The sequence below is a fragment of the Carcharodon carcharias genome, chromosome 5 (assembly GCF_017639515.1).
Source record: "Carcharodon carcharias isolate sCarCar2 chromosome 5, sCarCar2.pri, whole genome shotgun sequence".
Classification (NCBI taxonomy): Eukaryota; Metazoa; Chordata; class Chondrichthyes; order Lamniformes; family Lamnidae; genus Carcharodon; species Carcharodon carcharias.
In genome coordinates this window covers 19,478,328-19,498,117 of record NC_054471.1, presented here as the reverse complement: position 1 = coordinate 19,498,117, position 19,790 = coordinate 19,478,328, and the positions used below count along the sequence as shown (strand labels likewise).

Sequence of the window (19,790 nt, the reverse complement as noted above, 5' to 3'; positions counted from 1 at the left end):
CCAGTCATACATGGCCGTGGACAATTAAACAACTAAATGAAGTGGGGGAGGCTGCACAAATATCTCCATCCTTGTGCTGGAGTTCCCCATCATCATCAGTGAAAAGACAAGGCTGAAGCATTTGCTGCCAAAGCCATCTCGACCACCTCCTGATGTCCCCAACATCACTGATGAAGGTGTTCACCTGATTTGATTCACTCCACATGCTATTAAAATGTGCTGAAGGCACTAGATACTGCAAAGACTATGGACCCTGACAACATTTCAGCAATAATATGGAAGACTTGTGCTCTAGAACTACCATGCCCCTAGCCAAACTGCTCCAGTACAGCTACATCACTGGCATTTTCCCAACAATGTGGAAAATCATCCACATATGTCCTGTCCACAAAATAGCAGTACAATTCCAACCCGGCCAGTTACCACCCCATCAGCCTACTCTCCATCATCAGCAAAGTGATGGAAGGGGTCATCAACAGTGCTATTGAGCAGCACCTACTCAGCAATAACCTACTCACTGACACTCAGTTTGGGTTCTACTCGAGCTACTCGGCTCCTGACCTAATTACAGCCTTGGTCCAAACATGGACAAAAAAAGAGCTGAACTCAAGATGTGTGTGTGTCAGCCTTGACATCAAGGCAGCATTTGACCAAGCGTGGCATCAAGGAGTCCAAGCAAAATTGAAGTTAATGGGAATCAGGGGAGTACACTCCATTGGGTGGAGTCATACCTAGCATGAATGACGATAGCTGTCATTTTTGGAGGCCAAATCATCTTAAGTCCAGGACATTGCTGTAGGAATTCCTCAGGGTAATGTCCTCGGCCCAATTGTCTTCAGCTGCTTCTTCCTTCCAACATAAAGTCAGAAGTAGGGATGTTCGCTGATGATTGCACAATGTTCAGCACCATTTGCAACTCCTCAGATACTGAAGCAGCCCATGTCCAAATACAGCAAGACCTGGAAGATAAATGGCAATGAACATATTTTCCACACAAGTCTCAGGCAATGACCTTCAGCAAGAGAGAATCCAACCATCACCGATTGACGTTCAGAAGCATTACCATCACTGAAACCCCCACTATCAAAATCCAGGGGGCTACCATTGACCAGAAACTGAACTGGTCTAGCCATATAAATACTGTGGCTACAAGAGCGGGTCAGAGGCTAGGAATGATCTGACAGGTAACACATCTCCTGACTCCCCAAAGCCTGTCCATCATCTACAAGGCAAAATTCAGTGTGATGGAATACTCCCCACTTGTCTGGATGAGTGCAGGTCTAATGACACTTAAGAAGCTTGACACCATTCAGGACAAAGCAGCCCAGTTGATTGCTACCCCAGCCACAAACATTCACTGCCTCCACCACCTCCACACAGTAGCAGCAGTGTACACCATCTACATGCACTGCAGGAACTCACCAAGACTCCTCAGACAGCACCTTCCAAACACATGACCGCTATTATCTAAAAGGACAAGGGCAGCAGATAGATGGGAACACCAGCACCTGGAAGTTCCCCTCCAAGTCACTCACCATCCTCACTTGGAAATATATTGCTGCTCCTTCACTGTCACTGGTCAAAATCCTGGAACTCCCTAACAGCACTGTGGGTGTACCTACACCACATGGACTGCAGTGGTTCAAGAAGGCAGCTCACCAGCACCTTCTGAAGGGCAATTAGCTATGGGCAATAAATGCTGGCCCAGCCAGCGATGCCCACATCCCATGAACAAAAAAAAGTCCTTCAGAGCTCTCACCATTTAATTTCAAAGTCTGTGAATTTTATTTTTGTCTGTAGAGTACAAGGCACCAATAGCCAACGTTATCAATGCATGAATAGAATCCCACTTTTGAGGAAGGAATTTTTGGGCAGTGGCATTACTCATGCCTGTAGTTGCTTCTCAAAATATTGTTGTAGAATAGTTTCCACTTCCTCCTCAGAGTAATCCCTCACTTGGAGACTTGTTCCATTTTCGGCCCCTCGAATCATTGCAGAGAGAACTGTGGGAAACAAATGGCTTGAGTCAATCCCCTCTCAATTTCTGTAATTGTTTTGTTTTTAACACGTGACTGGAATTACAGTTGCTCAGTGTTAGCTCGTGGTGTAGTGACTACAACAGTGTTACTGACTACCGATAGGTGATGATACATTGATTGATTAGTTTCTGTTCCCCAGACACAAGTCACCTCTCGAACTTTGGAGCCATTATTCATTAGTCAGAAGCTTTTGCCTCTGCAAAGGACATTTCAGCCAACCTCATCCTTGAACTCACAAGAGAGTCAACTGGATAGTGACTGAGGTAGAAACATTAGCCAATTTCTCAGGGATGTTGAAGTAAATGAAGATACCCATAAAAGAATGTGTGAAATAGGAGCAGAGCCGAGTGGATGACCCATCTTGGCCTCCTCCAGAGGTCCCTGGCATCACAGATGTCAATCTTCAGCCAATTCAATTCACTCCACGTGATATCAAAACATCTGTGTGCACTGGACATAAAACCTATGGGCCTCTTGACAACATTCCCACTGTAGTGCTGAAGATTTGTACTCCAGGACAAACTGAACATCGCTGCAGGAATTCCTCAGGGTAGTGTTGTTGGCCCAACTTTCTGCAGCTGCTTCGGAAATGACCTTCCCTCCACCAGAAAGTCAGAAGTGGGAATGTTTGCTGATGATTTCAGTGTTCAGACCCATTAACCAAATCGCCCACTATCAACATCCTGAGGGTCACCAATGGTTAGAAGATTAACTGGACCAGCCACATAAATACTCTGGCAACAAGAGCAGGTCAGAGGCTGGGAATTTTGCAGCGAATAACTCACCTCCTGACTCCCTAAAGCCTGTCCACCGTCTACAAGGCACAAGTGTAAAGAACATATTTTTATTTTTTTCTTGGACTGTGACTTTTAAAACTAACATGGCTGCAGTTTAAAAGAGATGGTCACTGGGGCAGGAAGAATAAAATCTACAATGTTGCTATCGCCTGGAACTGTGTGCACCAGGTTGGACAGAATGGTGCTGGAAAGATCATCTGGTTTAAGAGGGAACTGCCTAGCAACAGCATTTTGATTGGCTCTTGACCAAGTGGCCAGGTTCTGTGTGAGGATGGTGCAGTAGATCAGTTCCTAGCCTGAAAAGAGGAAAGACCTGTAATCTCTCTCTCCAGTAATCCTGCCATAGTAGCTAGCTGGCTATTCCTCACATTGCTGTATGCTGCTTTTGTGAGAATCTGAATCCTGAGAAACCCCAGTCAGGAAGAAAAGGTGAAAAATCAACAGTAGAGACATTAAAAACAAGTTTCAACCAGAGAAGCACAGACAACAAGTGTTAGGAGATGACTTTGTGTCAGTCACAACAACCTGCAAAGAATTTGGAAGAAAGCAATCAAAGTCAATCCATCTAATCCTGAACCCCAGATTGGTTCTATTGAACTGTTTTATCTCACCCTTAAAACCCATGTTTTGTGTGGCGTGTGTGTTTGCGTAGGGGTTTAAAAAGGGGTAGAGTTTAAGTTATTGAGTTAGAAGTTAAGCAGTTCATATTTCTTTCATTTGCCACTGGCTGCAGACAACTTTTTCAATAAACAGTGACTTCCTTATTAAGTTTACAAACCTGGTGCTCATATTCTGTTAACCTAAATTAACAGTTAAGTAGAATTGGGGTAATCTGGTGGTTTGGTCAAAATTTTCACATTTGTCATGGCTCAGGGAACAGTGAGGCCTGATAGTACAGTGCACTGTCCCCAGTGAGTCGTGACACAAGTCAGGAGTGTGATGGGATAATCTCCACTTGCCTGGATAAGTGCAGCTCCAACAACACTCAAGAGGCTTGACACCATTTAGTACAAAGCAGCCTACTCATTTGGCACCCCATCCACCACCTTAAACATTCGCACCTTCTACCATCGATGCACAGTGGCAGCAATGTATAACAATCATAAGATGTACTGCAGCAGCTCATCAAGCCTGTGACCTTTACATCCTAGAATGACAAGGACAGCAGATACACAAGGACACTACCATCACCTGCAAGATCTCCCCCAAGCAACACCATTCTGACTTGGAACTAAATCACCATTCCTTTACTGTTGCTGGGTCAAAACCTTGAAACTCCCTCCCGAACAATGCTGTGGGTGTACCTAGACCAGATTGTTGCAATCTGGTTCATAATGCATGTGTTTTAGAATACAACTTGCAGTTTTAGGAAAATAACTTCTGGTTTGGTTTGGGAATTGGAACTTTTCAATGCAAGTTAAATGATAAGCAAACCTAAGGCAGTTAGCAAATCAAAAGGTTGGAGCCATTAAGACATCAGCCAGAAAGGAAAGATCGTAAGCAGCAGGGAGCTTGTCCTAAGCTTCTTAACGGTGCCAATAAGACTGGGAAGCATCGTCCTGTCTTTGTTAGAACTACAAGTTATTCATACGGTTGCCCAACATCAATGAAAGCTTTGGAATTAAAAGGTAGTTAATTTGCATTTCATTTCTATTTGGGAACAGGCAGTGTGCATCATGTTGCAATAGAGATCATAATTCAGGGTGCAGCCTTGGTTAGAAGCTTTTCTTTAATTTATCTGATGTTTGTTGACAGAAGCAGGCAATTCAGTTTGGTTTTTGAGGAAAAGGCAGCTGGAAGATTTTCTCTAGCTTCCAGCTGTGGAAAAAATCTACAGTGGTCCTCATAGAGCATTATGACAGAGTTGGGGCTTGGAAAGCTGTGGGAAGGTAGTTGGATATCTGACAACCTGAACAAGGAGCTGATGCATCCACAGTTGTGCAGTGTATGAAGGAAAAGATGGAAGGCCATGGAGGAATAGTTGCAATACTAAGGAGAATTTGGGTTCATTCCAGGAAATGTGAACGAGCCTTCAAGATTTCATAAGATATGGAACTCTTGGTTGGGGAAGAGTAAAAAGATAGAACTGAGTTTATAGCAGAAGTCTTTATTGGCTATAGTGTTGCACATGATGCATGCCTTGCTTAATTTCTATTTAAAATATGTGAAATCTTGTGGTAGTTGGTTAATGCCATTCCGTTGGTTACTTGCTGGGTATTCGGACTTCTTTAAATGTTAACGGTCCCTAACATCATTGTAACAAGCTGGGATGGTAGTGGTTCAAGATAGCGATTCGCCACCACCTTCTCAAGGGCAATTAGGGATAGGCAATAAATGGTGGCCATGCCTCCAGTCTGTGAACAAATAGAAAAACCCTATAATCTGGAGTTTAGAAATCCTGGCAATTTTCAGTGCCTGAGCTAGATTTATGCAATTGTCTGTTCCAAGTAGTGGAATTTTTGGAAGGAAGTTGGTCCATTATAAGATTGTAAAACTTGCTGGATTTATTCTGGCTCAGTGAGCCAATGTGCATTTTAACCAGAGCTCACATTTCTTTCCATGTTGAGGAACATGGATTGAAGGGCTTCGTACATGTTTGAAGATTTTCTGCTTACTCATGTTGCAGATACTCACGGTGTTTTGATGGTGTTCTGAACAAACACAAAATCTTCTTGTTCATGGCTACAGCTCTTCCAAGTTCATAACCAACACCTAAGGAAGGCTGGGTGACCTCTGCCACTATTACTGCCGAGGAGAAAGATATTTCATTACATAGAAGAACCCAGAACTCTGGGTAAATTAAAGAATACTGCACAAGAATTAATTATCATCCCTCTCAGTGAGTACTAAGGCATGCAAAATAAAATTTGCAGGTTTTTATCCTGTATGGGCCAAGTTACCTTATCAGCCACAATGGCAATAGGATTTCTACAACTGATGGCACTCTTCGGGGATCTGTACTGGGGCCAATGATTTGGATGAAGGAATAGAGCGCATTGACTGAAGTTTGCAGATGACACCATGTTAGAAGACACAGTTAAGTTGTGGATGGGAGCAGCAAGTTACACAAAGACATTGATAGGTTAGGTGAATGGCCACAACTGTTGGGGCTCACTGTGGGGAAATGCAAGGACATCCACTTTGGATCCAAGGATCACAGAATCACAGGGTGCAGAAGAGGCTCTTCAGCCCATCGAGTCTGCACCAACACGTGAGAAACACCTGACCTACCTACCTAATCCCATTTACCAGCACTTGGCCCATAGCCTTGAATGTTATGACGTGCCAAGTGCTCATCCAGGTACTTTATAAAGGATGTGAGGCAACCTGCCTCCACCACCCTCCCAGGCAGCGCATTCCAGACTGTCACCACCCTATGGGTAAAAAGGTTTATTCCTCACATCCCCCCTAAACCTCCTGCCCCTCACCTTGAACTTATGCCCCCTTGTGACTGACCCTTCAACTGAGGGGAACAGCTGCTCCCTATCCATGCCCCTCATAATCTTGTACACCTCGATCAGGTCGTCCCTCAGGCTTCTCTGCTCCAATGAAAACAACCCAAGTCTATCCAACCTCTCTTCAGAACTTAAATGTTTCATCCCAGGCAACATCCTGGTGAATCTCCTCTGCACCCCATCCAGTGCAATCACATCCTTCCTATAATGTGGCGACCAGAACTGCACACAGTACTCTAGCTGTGGCCTCACCAAGGTTCAATACAACTCCAACATAACCTCCCTACTTTTGTAATTTATGCTTCGATTGACAAAGGCAAGTGTCCCATATGCCTTTTTCACCACCCAACTAACATGCCTCTCTGAGAAATCAAAGAATTTTTAAATGATGAGGGACTGTAGAGGAACAAAGATTTAGGAGTCCAGGTACACAAGGGGATTGGTACAAAAAAATTAAAGCAGCTATCGGAATGCTAGTCTTTATCTCAAAGGAACACAGAAATAGGATTCGGCCATTTAGTCCCTCAGCATCTACCCTGTCAAGCCCTTGAAGTATTCCATATATTTCAATGAGATCTCTTCTCATTCTTCTGAACTCCAGGGAAAATAGACTTAATCTACTCAATGTCTCTTCATAGGACAGTACCCCTCATCTTAGGACCTGTCTGGCAAACATTTCTTGCACTCTCTCCAGACCAAGTAGATCCTTCCTCATGTAAGGAGCGCAAAACTACACACTACGCTAAGCCAATTCCATGACCTGAAATATCCACAGCCTAAATTCTGCTCCATGAAGAGGAACATAGGAACATAAGACTCACGAGAGGGAGTAGGCCATTCAGCCCTTCGAGGCTGCTCTGCCATTCAGTAAGATTGTTGCTGATCTGGTTGTGGTCTCAACACCATATTGCTGCCTGACCCCCAAAATCCCTGACTCTGGGGTCTATCAAGTCTGCCTTGAATAATTTCAATGACCCACAGACTAACAATTCCGGAAAAAGGGATGCAACATTCTCTCATATATACAAACCAGACTCACCATCTGCCTGCTTTAGCCATATCAAATCCCTATCATGGATATATGTATCCTCAGTCGTCACTCCACCATCACCTGTGATAAAGCAGGTAGAGAATGAACACTAACTCTGCAAATAAATTAAAGCAAATAAACAGTGAATGGTATAATCCTCAGATAAACATATCGGTGAGTGAAGTGGGAAGGGGGGGGGGTGGTCAAGAGAGGGGAGGGGGGGGTGAAGAGAGGGGGAGGGGGGGGGTGAAGAGAGGGGGAGGGGGGGGTGAAGAGAGGGGGAGGGGGGGGTGAAGAGAGGGGGAGGGGGGGGTGAAGAGAGGGGGAGGGGGGGGTGAAGAGAGGGGGAGGGGGGGGTGAAGAGAGGGGGAGGGGGGGTGAAGAGAGGGGGAGGGGGGGGTGAAGAGAGGGGGAGGGGGGGGTGAAGAGAGGGGGAGGGGGGGGTGAAGAGAGGGGGAGGGGGGGGTGAAGAGAGGGGGAGGGGGGGGTGAAGAGAGGGGGAGGGGGGGGTGAAGAGAGGGGGAGGGGGGGGTGAAGAGAGGGGGAGGGGGGGGTGAAGAGAGGGGGAGGGGGGGGTGAAGAGAGGGGGAGGGGGGGTGAAGAGAGGGGGAGGGGGGGGTGAAGAGAGGGGGAGGGGGGGTGAAGAGAGGGGGAGGGGGGGGTGAAGAGAGGGGGAGGGGGGGGTGAAGAGAGGGGGAGGGGGGGGTGAAGAGAGGGGGAGGGGGGGGTGAAGAGAGGGGGAGGGGGGGGTGAAGAGAGGGGGAGGGGGGGGTGAAGAGAGGGGGAGGGGGGGGTGAAGAGAGGGGGAGGGGGGGGTGAAGAGAGGGGGAGGGGGGGGTGAAGAGAGGGGGAGGGGGGGTGAAGAGAGGGGGAGGGGGGGTGAAGAGAGGGGGAGGGGGGTGAAGAGAGGGGGAGGGGGGTGAAGAGAGGGGGAGGGGGGTGAAGAGAGGGGGAGGGGGGGTGAAGAGAGGGGGAGGGGGGGTGAAGAGGGGGAGGGGGGGTGAAGAGAGGGGGAGGGGGGGGTGAAGAGAGGGGGAGGGGGGGAGGGGGAAGAGGGAGGGAGGGGGGGAGGGGGAAGAGGGAGGGAGGGAGGGAGGGGGTTGAAGAGGGAGGGAGGGGGGGGGGAAGATGGAGGGAGGGGGGAAGAAGAGGAGGGAGGGAGGGGGGAAGAAGAGGGAAGGGGGCAGAGGGAGGGAGGGGGGGGGAAGAGGGAGGGAGGGAGGGAGGGGGGAAGAGGGAGGGGGGAAGAGGGAGGGGGAAGAGGGAGGGAGGGAGGGAAGGAAGAGGGAGGGAGGGAGGGAGGGAGGGAAGAGGGAGGGAGGGAGGGAGGGGGGGAAGAGAGGGAGGGAGGGAGGGAGAGGGAGGGAGGGAGGGAGGGGGGGAAGAGAGGGAGGGAAGACGGAGGGGGGGAAGAGAGGGAGGGAAGACGGAGGGGGGGAAGAGAGTGAGGGAAGACGGAGGGGGGGAAGAGAGGAAGAGAGGGAGGGAAGACGGAGGGAGGGTAAAAGAGGGAGGGGGGAAGAGGGAGGGAGGGAGGGAGGGAGGGGGGAAGAGGGAGGGAGGGAGGGGGGAAGTGGGAGGGAGGGAGGGAGGGGGGAAAGAGGGAGGGAGGGAGGGGGGAAGAGGGATGGAGGGAGGGAGGGGGGGAAGAGGGAGGGAGGGAGGGGAAGAGGGAGGGAGGGAGGGAGGGAGGGGGGGGGAAGAGGGAGGGAGGGAGGGAGGGGGGAAGAGGGAGGGAGGGGAGAAAGAGTGGGGTGAGGGTGAGGCTGAGGAATCTGAACTAACCTTTCACATTTAAATCCGAGTTCCCGATGTGCTCTGTAAAAACCTTTCCAAATCTCTTCAAGCTGCCGATAATCCGGGAGTAAATCTCCACATCCTGTCTCCCCCCGCGGATACTCCCACAGAAATAAATCCCCAAACTCATTCTCCTGCCTTTCCCGCGCTTTGCTCGACGCCTTTATCAACGATGGCGCCGTCCCTGGTAAATGTTCACACTGAGTTTAACCCTTTTAAAAATTTATGTTTTCGCAAAGTTTTTCTTTTGATTGTAAAGTCATCAGTGGTTTAGTAAAATTAAATATTTAACATTCCTCAGTTTAGCTCGGTGCCAGTATCAAACATGACGGAAGGGGCTGGTAACTGAAAATAACGGTCAGGGGGCGGGGCTTCCGTGCGCAGGCGCGGGAAAGGCAAGATGGCGGCTGCTGCCGAGGACTGGGAGAGAGTGGAGAAGGAGGAGGCTGAGGGGAAGGTAGAGAAGGAGGAGGGGAAGGTGGAGGAGGAGGAGGAGGGAACGGTGGGGAAGGAGGAGGAGGGGAAGGAGATAGGGAAGGAGGAGGAGATGGGGAAGGTGGTGGTAGAAGTGGAGGAGTGGAAGGTGGTGGTGGAGGAGGGGAAGGTGTTGGTAGAAGTGGAGGAGGGGAAGGTGGTGGAGGAGGGGAAGGTGGTGGTAGAAGTGGAGATGGGGAAGGTGGTGGAGGAGGGGAAGGTGGTGGTAGAAGTGGAGGAGGGGAAGGTGTTGGTAGAAGTGGAGGAGGGGAAGGTGGTGGAGGAGGGGAAGGTGGTGGTAGAAGTGGAGGAGGGGAAGGTGGTGGTAGAAGTGGAAGAGGGGAAGGTGGTGGTGGAGGAACAGGGGGAGGAGGAGGAGGGGAAGGTGGTAGAGGAGGAGGGGAAGGCAGGGGAGGTGGGCGAGATGGGGAAAGGGTCTTGCATGGCAGCAGGAACAGCCGGCAGTCATGATGAGAATCTGTCTACGGAGGAGGACAGGGAAAGTGGGTACAGGAGAGAGGCTGAACTGCAGCCAAGGTCTGGCGTGGGGTGGGAGCTGCTGAGTGACTCCAGGTTTGAGGCTGGTGGAGAGGCTGAGTTCCCAGTGCTGTTCCCTGGTCACTTGAGTCCAGAGAGCTGCTGCCGGTTGGTGTGTGAGCTTCTGAAACATGTCCTGTACCAGAGGCAGCAGTTACCACTCCCATATCAACAACTAGCTTTCTTCAGCAGGCGAGAATGTGGGAAGGTAAGTAAAACCACGTCGGGAATATTGTCTCTGTGTGAAAGATCATAAGAAAGCAGGAGGAAACCATTTGATCCATTAAGCCTGCTCTGTCACCCAATAAAATCATTGCTGATCTGATTGTGGCTTCAACTCCACTTTCCTATCTGTCTTATCCAAAAAACCTATCTAATGCAGCCTTGAGTATATTCAATGTCCTGGCCTGCACTGCTGCAAGAAAACAGTATTATTAGGGAAATGGTGTTGGAGAAATTGATGGGATTGAAGGCTGATAAATCCCCAGGACCTAATAATCTCAATCCCAGAGTATTTAAGGAAGTGGCCCTAGAAATAGTGGATGCATTGGTGGTTATCTTCTGAGATTCTATGGACTCTGGAGCAGTTCCTACAGATTGGAGGGTAGCTAATGTAACCCCACTATTTAAAAAGGGTGGTAGAGAGAAAACAGGGAATTATAGACCAGTCAGCCTGACGTCAGTAGTGGGGAAAATTCTAGAGTCCATTATAAAAGATTTAATAGCTGAGCACTTGGAAAACAGTGGCAGAATCGGACAGAGTTAGCATGGATTTACAAAAGGGAAATCATGCTTGACAAATCTACTGGAAATATTCGAGGATGTAACTAGTAGAGTTGATGAGGGGGAGCCAGTGGATGTGGTTTATTTGGACTTTCAGAAGGCTTTCGACAAAGTCCCACATAAGAGATTAACGTGTAAAATTAAAGTGCATGGGTTTGGGGATAGTTTATTGAAATGGGTAGAAAACTGGTTGGCAGACAGGAAACAAAGAGCAGGAACAAACGGGTCTTTTTCCGAATGGCAGGCAGTGACTAGTGGGGTAGTGCAGGGATCAGTGCTGGGACCCAGCTATTCACAATATATATTAATGATTTAGATAAGGAAACTAAATGTAATATCTCCAAATTTGCAGATGACACAAAGCTGGGTGGGAGGGTGAGCTGTGAGGAGGATGCAGAGATGCTTCAGTGTGACTTGGACAAGCTGAGTGAGTGGGCAAATGCATGGCAGATGCAGTATAATGTGGATAAATGTGAGGTTATCCACTTTGGTAGCAAAAACAAGAAGGCAGATTATTATCTGATTGGCTATAAATTGAGAGAGGGGAATGTGCAACGAAACCTGGGTGTCCTCGTACACCAGTGGCTGAAGGTAAGCATCCAGGTGCAGCAGGTGTAAAGAAGGCAAATGGTATGTTGGCCTTCATAGAGGATTCGAGTACAGGATCAGGGATGTGTTGCTGCAATTATACAGGGCCTTGGTGAGACCACACTTGGGATGTTGTGTGCAGTTTTGGTCTCCTTATCTGAGGAAGGATGTTCTTGCTATAGAGGGAGTGCAGCGAAGGTTTACCAGACTGATTCCTGGGATGGCGGGACTGACATGAGGAGAGATTGAGTTGGTTAGGATTGTATTCGCAGGAGTTGAGAAGAATGAGGGGGTTTTCATAGAAACCTATAAAATTCTAACAGAACTATACAGGGTAGATGCAGAAAGGATGTTCCTGATGGTGGAGGAGACCAGAACCAGGGGTCAGAGTCTGAGGATACAGGGTAGACCATTTAGGACTGAGATGAGGAGAAATTTCTTCACCCAGAGAGTGGTGAGCCTGTGGAATTCGCTACCACAGAAAGTAGTTGAGGCCAAAATCTTGTACTGCAGGGATCGTTGCTGGGATCCTTGCTGTTTGTAGTGTACATTAATGATTTAGACGTGAATTGTTTACAGAAGATTTAATAGCTGAGCACTTGGAAAACAGTTAGCCTGAAGGAGTTAGATATAGTTCTTGGGGCAAAAGGGATCAAAGGATAAGGAAAGAAAGCGGGAGCAGGATATTGAGTTGGCTGATCAGCCATGATCGTAATGAATGGTGGAGCAGGCTCGAAGGGCTGAATGGTCGTCTGCTGCTCCTATTTTCTATGTTTCTATGGGAGGAATGATCAGTAAGTTTGCAGATGACACGAAAATTGGTGGTGTCATAAATAGTCAGGACAAAAGCCTTCGATCACAGGACAATATAATGGGCTGGTAAGATGGGTAGAGCAGTGGCAAATGGAATATAATCCTGAGAAGTGTGAGGTGATGCATTTTGGGAGGACTAATATGGCAAGGGAATACACAATGAATGGTAGGACCCTAGGGGGTACAGAGGATCAGAGGGATCTTGGTGTACATGTCTATAGGTCCCTGAAGGCAGCAGCACAGGTAGATAAGATGGTTAAGAAGGCATATGGGATGTTTGCCTTTATTAGCCGAGGCATAGAATATAAGAACAGGGAGGTTATGTTGGCGCTGTATAAAACACTAGTTATGTCACAGCTGGAGTACTGTTGGGGGGGGTCTAGTCGCCACACTATAGGAAGGATGTGATTGCACTGGAGAAGGTGCAGAGGAGATTCACCAGGATGTTGCATGGGCTGGAGCATTTCAGCTATGAAGAGATACTGGATAGGCTAGGATTGTTTTCCTTAGAGCAGAGAAGGCTGAGTGGGGACCTGATAGAGGTATTCAAAATTATGAGGGGCATAGATAGGAAGAAACTTTTCCCCTTAGCGGAGCTGTCAATATCCACGGGGCATAGATTTAAGGTAAGGGGCAGGAAATTTGAGGAAAAATTTTTTCACCCTTGAAATCTGGAACACACTGCCTGAGGGGCTGGTAGAGGCAGGAACCCTCACAGCATTTAAGTATTTAGATGAGCATTTGAAATGTCATAGCATACAGGGATTTGGACCAAGTGCTGAAAAATTGAATTAGAATAGAGAGGAGCTTGATGGCCGGCACTGACACGATGGGCCGAAGGGCCTGTTTCTGGGATGTAAAACTCAGAGCCTGAGAGTACAAATCTAAGAGTAAATCAACAGATAAGGCTAGACACTACAAAAATAATAAAAGGACAAAACCAAGTGCTCTGTATCTAAACGCACATCGTATTCGAAACAAAACAGATGAGCTGATCGCACAAATAGAAATAAATATGATCTAATTGCCATACAGAGACATGCCTACAGGATGACATAGATTGGAACCTGAATATTGAAGGGTACATATCATTCAGGAAGAAAGGAAGTTAGGAAAATGTGGAGAGGTGGCTCTGTTAATTGATAATGGTATTAGCACATTAGAAAGGGAAGACCGAAGTTCAGGAAACCAGGATGTAGAAGCAGTTTGGGTTGAGATGAAAAATGAAACAGGCAGGAAGTCACTTGTGGGAGTAATGTACAGACCCCCTAATTGTAACTATAGAGTATAAAAGAAGAGATAATGGGAGCTTGTCAGAAAGGTAAAGCATAATCATGGAGGATTTTAATCTAAATATAGACGGGAAAATTCAGATGGGCAAAGGTAGCATAGATGAGGAGTTCATAGAATGTTTCTGAGAGAGTTTCTTAGAAAGCACGTTCTGGAGCCGAGCAGGCTATACTAGGCCTGCTGTTGATCAAAGAGATAGGATTAATTGATAACGTCCTAATGAAGGCACCCCTAGGTAGCGATCATAGCATGATTGAATTTTATATTTGTTTTGAGGGAGAGACAAGTGCATCCAAGACTAGTATTTTAAACTAAATAAGGGCAATTATGAGGGTATGAAAGCAGAGCTAGCTAAAGTGAACTGACGAATAAGGTTAAGGGATAGGTCAATAGAGGTTCAGTGGCAGACATTTAAATAGATATTTCAAAATACACAGAATATTTACATTCCAATGAGAAAGAAAAATTCCAAGGGGAGGGCCCACCATCCGTGGTTAACTAAAAAAGTTAAAGATAGTATTAAACGTAAAGAAAAAGCATATAATTGTGCAAAGATGGGTGGCAGGTCAGAAGGCTGGAAGGAATATAAAGAACACAAAGAATGACAAAAAGATTAAGCCAGAGGGAAAAATCAGAGTACAAGAGAAAGCTAGCTAGTGACAAAGACATTGTAAGAGTTTCTATGGATGTTTAAATAAGAAGAGTTAACAAAGTGAGCGTTGGTCCTATAGAAAGTGCACCTGGGGAATTGATAATGGAAAGTATGGAGATGGCAGATAAATTAGACAGGGATTTTGCTTTGGTCTTCATTATAATTTCACAACTTTTCACTTTATACATTAGTGATCTAGATGAAGGAACTGAGGGCATCCTGGCTAAGTTTGCAGATGATACAAAGATAGGTGGAGGGGCAGGTAGTATTGAGGAGGCGGGGCGGCTGCTGAAGGATTTGGACAGGCTAGGAGAATGGGCAAAGGAGTGGCAGATGGAATACAACGTGGGCAAGTGTGAGGTCATGCACTTTGGTTGGAAGAATAGAGGCAAAGACTGTTTTCTAAATGGGGAGAGAATTCAGAAATCTGGAGTGCAATGGGACTTGGGAGTCCTAGTCCAGGATTCTCTTAAGGTTAACTTGCAGGTTGAGTCGGTAGTTAGGAAGGCAAATGCAATGTTGGCATTTATTTCGAGAGGACTAGGATATAAAAGCAGGGATGTGCTGCTGAGGCTTTATAAGGCTCTGGTAAGACCACATTTAGAATATTGTGACCAATTTTGGGCCCCGTATCTCAGGAATGATGTTCTGGCCCTGGAGAGAGTCCAGCGGAGGTTCACGAGAACGATCCCAGGAATGAAAGGCTTAACATATGAGGAACGTTTGAGGACTCTGGGTCTATACTCGATCAAGTTTACAAGGATGAGGGGGGATCTGATTGAAACTTACAGAATACTGAAAGACCTGGATAGAGTGTACGTGGGGAAGATGTTTCCATTAGTAGGAGAGACTAGGACCCGAGGGCAGAGCCTCAGGGTAAAGGGAAGACCTTTTAGAACATAGATGAGGAGAAACTTCTTTAGCCAGAGAGTGGTGAATCTATGGAATTCATTGCCACAGAAGGTTGTGGAGGCCAGGTCATTGAGTGTATTTTAGATGGAGATAGATTGGTTCTTGATTGGTAAGGGGATCAAAGGTTAATGGGAGGAGGTGGGAGAATGGGATTGAGAAACTTATCAGCTATGATTGAATGGCGGAGCAGATTCGATGGGCCAAATGGCCTAATTTCTGCTCCTATGTCTTATGGTCTTATAGAGGACACAAGTAACATTCCAAAAATAGCTGTAAATCAGGAAATTGAAGGGAGGGAAGAACTCAGGGAAATTACAATCACCAGGGAAGTGATAGTGAGCAAATTGCTGGGGTTGCGGGCTGACAAATCCCCGGGTCCTAATGGACTTTACCTTAAGGTCTTGAAAGAAGTGAGTAGTGAGATAGTTGATGCATTGGTTTTAAATTTTCCAAAATTCCCTAGATTCGGGAAAGGTTCTATTAGATTGGAAGTAGCAAATTTATTCAAAAAGGGAGGGAAACAGAAAGCAGGAAACTAAAGGCCAGTTAGCCTAACATCTGTCATATGGAAAATGTTAGAAGCTATTATTAAAGATGTTATAGCAGGACAGTTAGAAAAATTCAAGGTAATCGGGCAGAGTCAGCATGGTTTTGTGAAAGGGAAATCATGTTTGACCAATTTCTTGGAGTTCTTTGAAGGAATCACATGCACTGATGCCAGTTTTCAGCCAATTCAATTCACTCCACGTGATATAAAGAAACAGCTGAAAGCACTGGATATTGGAAAGGCTATGGGGCCTGACAATATCCCGGCAATAGCACTGAAGTCTTGTGCCCCAGAACTTGCCGCACCCCCAGCCAAGCTGTTCCAGTACAGCTACAACACTGGCATCTACCCAGTTATGTGGAAAATTGCCCAGGTATGCCCAGCACACACAAAGCAGGACAAATCAAACCCGGCCAATTACAGCCCAATCAGTCTACTCTCCGTCATCAGTAAAGTAATGGAAGGGGTTGTCAACAGTGCTATCAAATGGCACTTGCTTATCAATAATCTGCCCAGGTTGGATCCCGCCAGGGCCACTCAGTTCCTGACCTCATTATAGCCTTGGTTCAAAGATGGACAAAAGAGCTGAACTCCCGAGGTGAGAATGACTGCCCTTGACATCAAGGCCGTATTTGACTGAGTGTGGTATCAAGGAGCCCCAGCAAAACTGGAGTCAGTGGGAATCAGGGGGAAAATCCTCTGCTGGTTGGAGTCATACTTAGCACAAAGGAAGATGGTTGTGGTTGTTGGAGGTCGGTCATCTCAGCTCCAGGACATCACTGCAGGAGTTCCTCAGGGTAATGTCCTTGGCCCAACCATCTTCAGCTGCTTCATCAATGACCTTCCTTCCATCCTAAGGTCAGAAGTGGGGATGTTCGCTGATGATTGCACAATATTCAGCACCATTCACAACTCCTCAGATACTAAAGCAGCCAATGGCCAAATGCAGCAAGACCTGGACAATATCCAGGCTTGGGCTGACAAATGGCAAGTAACATTCACGCCACACAAGCACCAGGCAATGACCATCTCCAACAAGAGAGAATCCAACCATCACCCCATGACACTCTGTCATAACATCGAGAGCACAACTATTTACTGATTTCACAGTGATTATTTTCATTTGCAACTCCTCTGATAATTAAACATGAACACATCTAGGCTTGACCTGTCAGTTGTGCAACTTAAATACCTGGTAACACCATTTCGAACAAGAGAGAGCACAGCCGCCACACCCTAACCTTCAGTAACACACCACCAGTCAGTCCCTCGTCAAGAACATCTTAGAGGTTGCCATTGACCAGAAGTTTAACTGAACTTGCCACACCAACACTAAGGCCATAGCAGTAAGTTCTGTCGAAGGGTCATGAGGACTCAAAACGTCAACTCTTCTCAGTCGATGCTGCCAGACCTGCTGAGTTTTTCCAGGTAATTCTGTTTTTGTTTTTGTGCAGTAAGGTAGATGTTGGGTATTCTGCAATAAGTGGCTCTCTTCATGACTTTTTACCGTCTAAAAGCTAGGGGTGAAATTACCACTGCACTGAAGAAACTCGACCATCCAGTACAGAGTAATTGGTGTCCCTGCCACGAGGCACAATATCCACTCCTTCCATTACCAGCTCAGCCAGGCTCCATTATGCAGGATCTTTACTATGTATTGCAGCAACCTGCCAGCTTTACCATTGAAGTACAGGAAATTGCATCTGTTAAGCACCATCCTGCCTTGGTCATTCATTGCCATTTCTTTGTTGTGGCTGGCTCACTGTCATGGAATTCCCATCTAATACCTCTGGAGCAATGTTATCCTGATGAGGACTACAGGGAAGGGAAGATATGATCCCCTAAAACTTTGTTCATCTCAGTTATAGTGTGTATACTGAATTTCACATGCTGTTTTTACTCTCCTAGGCTGGCAATCCTGTGTTACCACGTCCAAGAAAGAACGAACAGAATAACTGCAAGAAGTTTCAGCGGGCACTCTCAGAGCTTGATGAGGTTTTCCAGAATCTGGAGGCGATGTTCATGCTGACACTGGTTCCTCGTGTGCACATCCTGTTGGGTGGCAGTATAGTCAATCCGAAGGAAATGTACGAGGTCAACATGGAGCGGGTTGCTTTTGGAAGCACTGAGGGGAGTTTGAAAACAGTCTCCTGCATTCGCAAACTTTTCCACACACTCTTTGTCAAGGACATCTTCAATGAGTTGAAATCCATTCCTCTGATGAACACTGTGCTTCTTGTCCAAGGTCACAGGGACTGTGGAGTTCAGTGGTTCCGACCAAAACTTAGCTACAGAGTTCCAAACCGCACCAGGAAGGTGGTGATTAGCCTAGCCTGTGATACCATGAACCTCGCATCAGCTAAGGATCAAACAACAGGTTCTCACCATGACGATTATATCTGGTTTCAAGCGCCCATATCAATCAAGGGATTTCATTAATTAGTATAATAACCTTTTTAATAATAGCTGTATCTTTTTGCAACATTTATGTGGTACCCAGTTTTTAAATTAAAAAAGGCTCGACTTTGAGCAGCCTATTGTGCCAATGAGGAGGGAATAATACTGCCGGTATGTAACTGGATCTCGATTGGGCAACTTGCATGATCCTTCCCATTGAAAAGACATATTAAGATTTACAATAGAGATGGTGACCTAGGAACATATCCAACTGCCAAATTGGAGCAGAAAAGGAAGAATAATTGATTTGGTGTGAAAGATAATGGTAACTAATTTGTGTGTCAATAAATTAGTTGGGACTTACGTTGGGATTGGCTGGTGTGGAACTGACTGATAAACAATAAGGTTCCTGGTTTAATTCCTGCTTTGGCCAGCAGTAGTTGGCCTTTGCATCCTTAGGTTAAACGGGGCAATCAGCTTGGGTTCCTATTCCTGAAAGCTATCCAAAGCCCATAGTTGACTTGTGTCCAGATTGTTGCATGATGGATGGGTACTTGGTCATGGTCCTTGGGTAGGTCCATAATCAGCAGCAACCCTTTCAAATATTTAAAAACTAGGCCAAATGAACGAAATAACTCCTTCCGCCATTTAGTAAGATCATGGTTGAAGCAACTTCAACTGCATTTTCCTGCCCTATCCCTATATCTGTTAACTCTCTTTGTGCTCAAAAGTCTATTGATCCTAGTCTTGGATATACTCATGGAATGAGCATCTACGGCCCTTTGGGGTAGAGAATTCCAAAGATTCATACTTGATTATTTCTTTTTAAGAAAAACTTTAAAAAAGGAAAGTAGTTTGTCAGTGAAAAATCAATGTGAAGAATTATTTAACCTTTCATATCAGCTTTTCAAACATTGTGCTCAAAATCAGTGTGTTTTTAATGAAATTTAAAAGTATAGAAAATAAACTTTTATATATCCAGATTTCTGTGCAAGTTCATTACCATTTATTTCTAAAGTTGGGTGTGGCTCAAAAGATGTATGAAAGTAGAAGATATCTGCTGAGGTATGGCTAAGGAATCCATGTTACAAGATAGACAGTGGGAAGTTGGTGCGAGGGGGGGGAGTTTGGGGGAGGAGGAGATGCTCCTGTTGCCCCTAACACTAGTGGTTTATGTAAGATTGAGGTAGTATTTAAAATTTTATTTAGTCTTTTAAAACTTTATGCCAGCTAGTGTAGATAAACTTCAAAAACTAAGAACTGAAAACAAATATAGCTAAGGGAAGCACCAAAGATAAAGATATAAGATTAAAAGAAATGAAATTTTCCAATTGTGCCCATTCAGCTCCTGAACCCAGTGATGTCACTGGGGATCGGTTAGTAATACATTGTTTTGCTCTCTAAGCTAGTGGAGTAGTGTATAACTAATACGTTAAGTTAGTATAAACTAGTTAAATGAACGAATTTAAAGAAACTAAATAAACCCACTGACATTACGTACGAGCAAGGAGCAGCAGTAGGCCATTCAGCCCCTCGAGCCTGCTCTGCCATTTAATAAGTTCATGGCTGATCTGATAGTGACCTGAAATCTGTATCCCACCCACCCCGATAACCTATCACCCCCTTGGTTACCAAGAATCTACCCACCTCTGCCTTAAAAATATTCAAAGACTCTGTTT

General features: G+C 46.1%; 2 protein-coding genes across 2 annotated transcripts; one reads left to right on the top strand and one right to left on the bottom strand.

Moving 5' to 3' along the window:
- Positions 1-1,761: 1,761 nt before the first annotated feature.
- LOC121278415 (2'-deoxynucleoside 5'-phosphate N-hydrolase 1-like) lies at positions 1,762-9,440 on the bottom strand. Its single transcript, XM_041188816.1, has 4 exons — positions 9,107-9,440; positions 7,331-7,402; positions 5,471-5,581; positions 1,762-2,003 (listed from the first exon to the last, which is right to left on the bottom strand). Exons 1-4 carry the CDS (start codon positions 9,246-9,248, stop codon positions 1,885-1,887), a joined length of 444 nt encoding a protein of 147 aa, XP_041044750.1. The 5' UTR covers positions 9,249-9,440; the 3' UTR covers positions 1,762-1,884.
- Positions 9,441-10,013: 573 nt separating this feature from the next.
- Positions 10,014-19,094, top strand: LOC121278414 (MAD2L1-binding protein-like). Its single transcript, XM_041188815.1, has 2 exons — positions 10,014-10,337; positions 17,623-19,094. The coding sequence occupies exons 1-2, from the start codon at positions 10,017-10,019 to the stop codon at positions 18,151-18,153; spliced, it is 852 nt and encodes a 283-aa protein (XP_041044749.1). The 5' UTR covers positions 10,014-10,016; the 3' UTR covers positions 18,154-19,094.
- Positions 19,095-19,790: the final 696 nt, after the last annotated feature.

What these genes read in the sequence shown, in the direction of transcription:
- LOC121278415 (XM_041188816.1), bottom strand. Translation starts at nt 9,248, where the DNA reads ATGAGTTTGGGGATTTATTTCTGTGGGAGTATCCGCGGGGGGAGACAG. An exon ending in CTCGGATTTAAATGTGAAAG is followed by an intron (nt 7,403 to 9,106) that starts GTTAGTTCAGAT and finishes GCTTTATCACAG; the next exon opens with GTGATGGTGGAGTGACGACT. An exon ending in CAGAACACCATCAAAACACC is followed by an intron (nt 2,004 to 5,470) that starts GTGAGTATCTGC and finishes TGTTTCCCACAG; the next exon opens with TTCTCTCTGCAATGATTCGA.
- LOC121278414 (XM_041188815.1), top strand. Translation starts at nt 10,017, where the DNA reads ATGGGGAAAGGGTCTTGCATGGCAGCAGGAACAGCCGGCAGTCATGAT. An exon ending in GCAGGCGAGAATGTGGGAAG is followed by an intron (nt 10,338 to 17,622) that starts GTAAGTAAAACC and finishes TTACTCTCCTAG; the next exon opens with GCTGGCAATCCTGTGTTACC.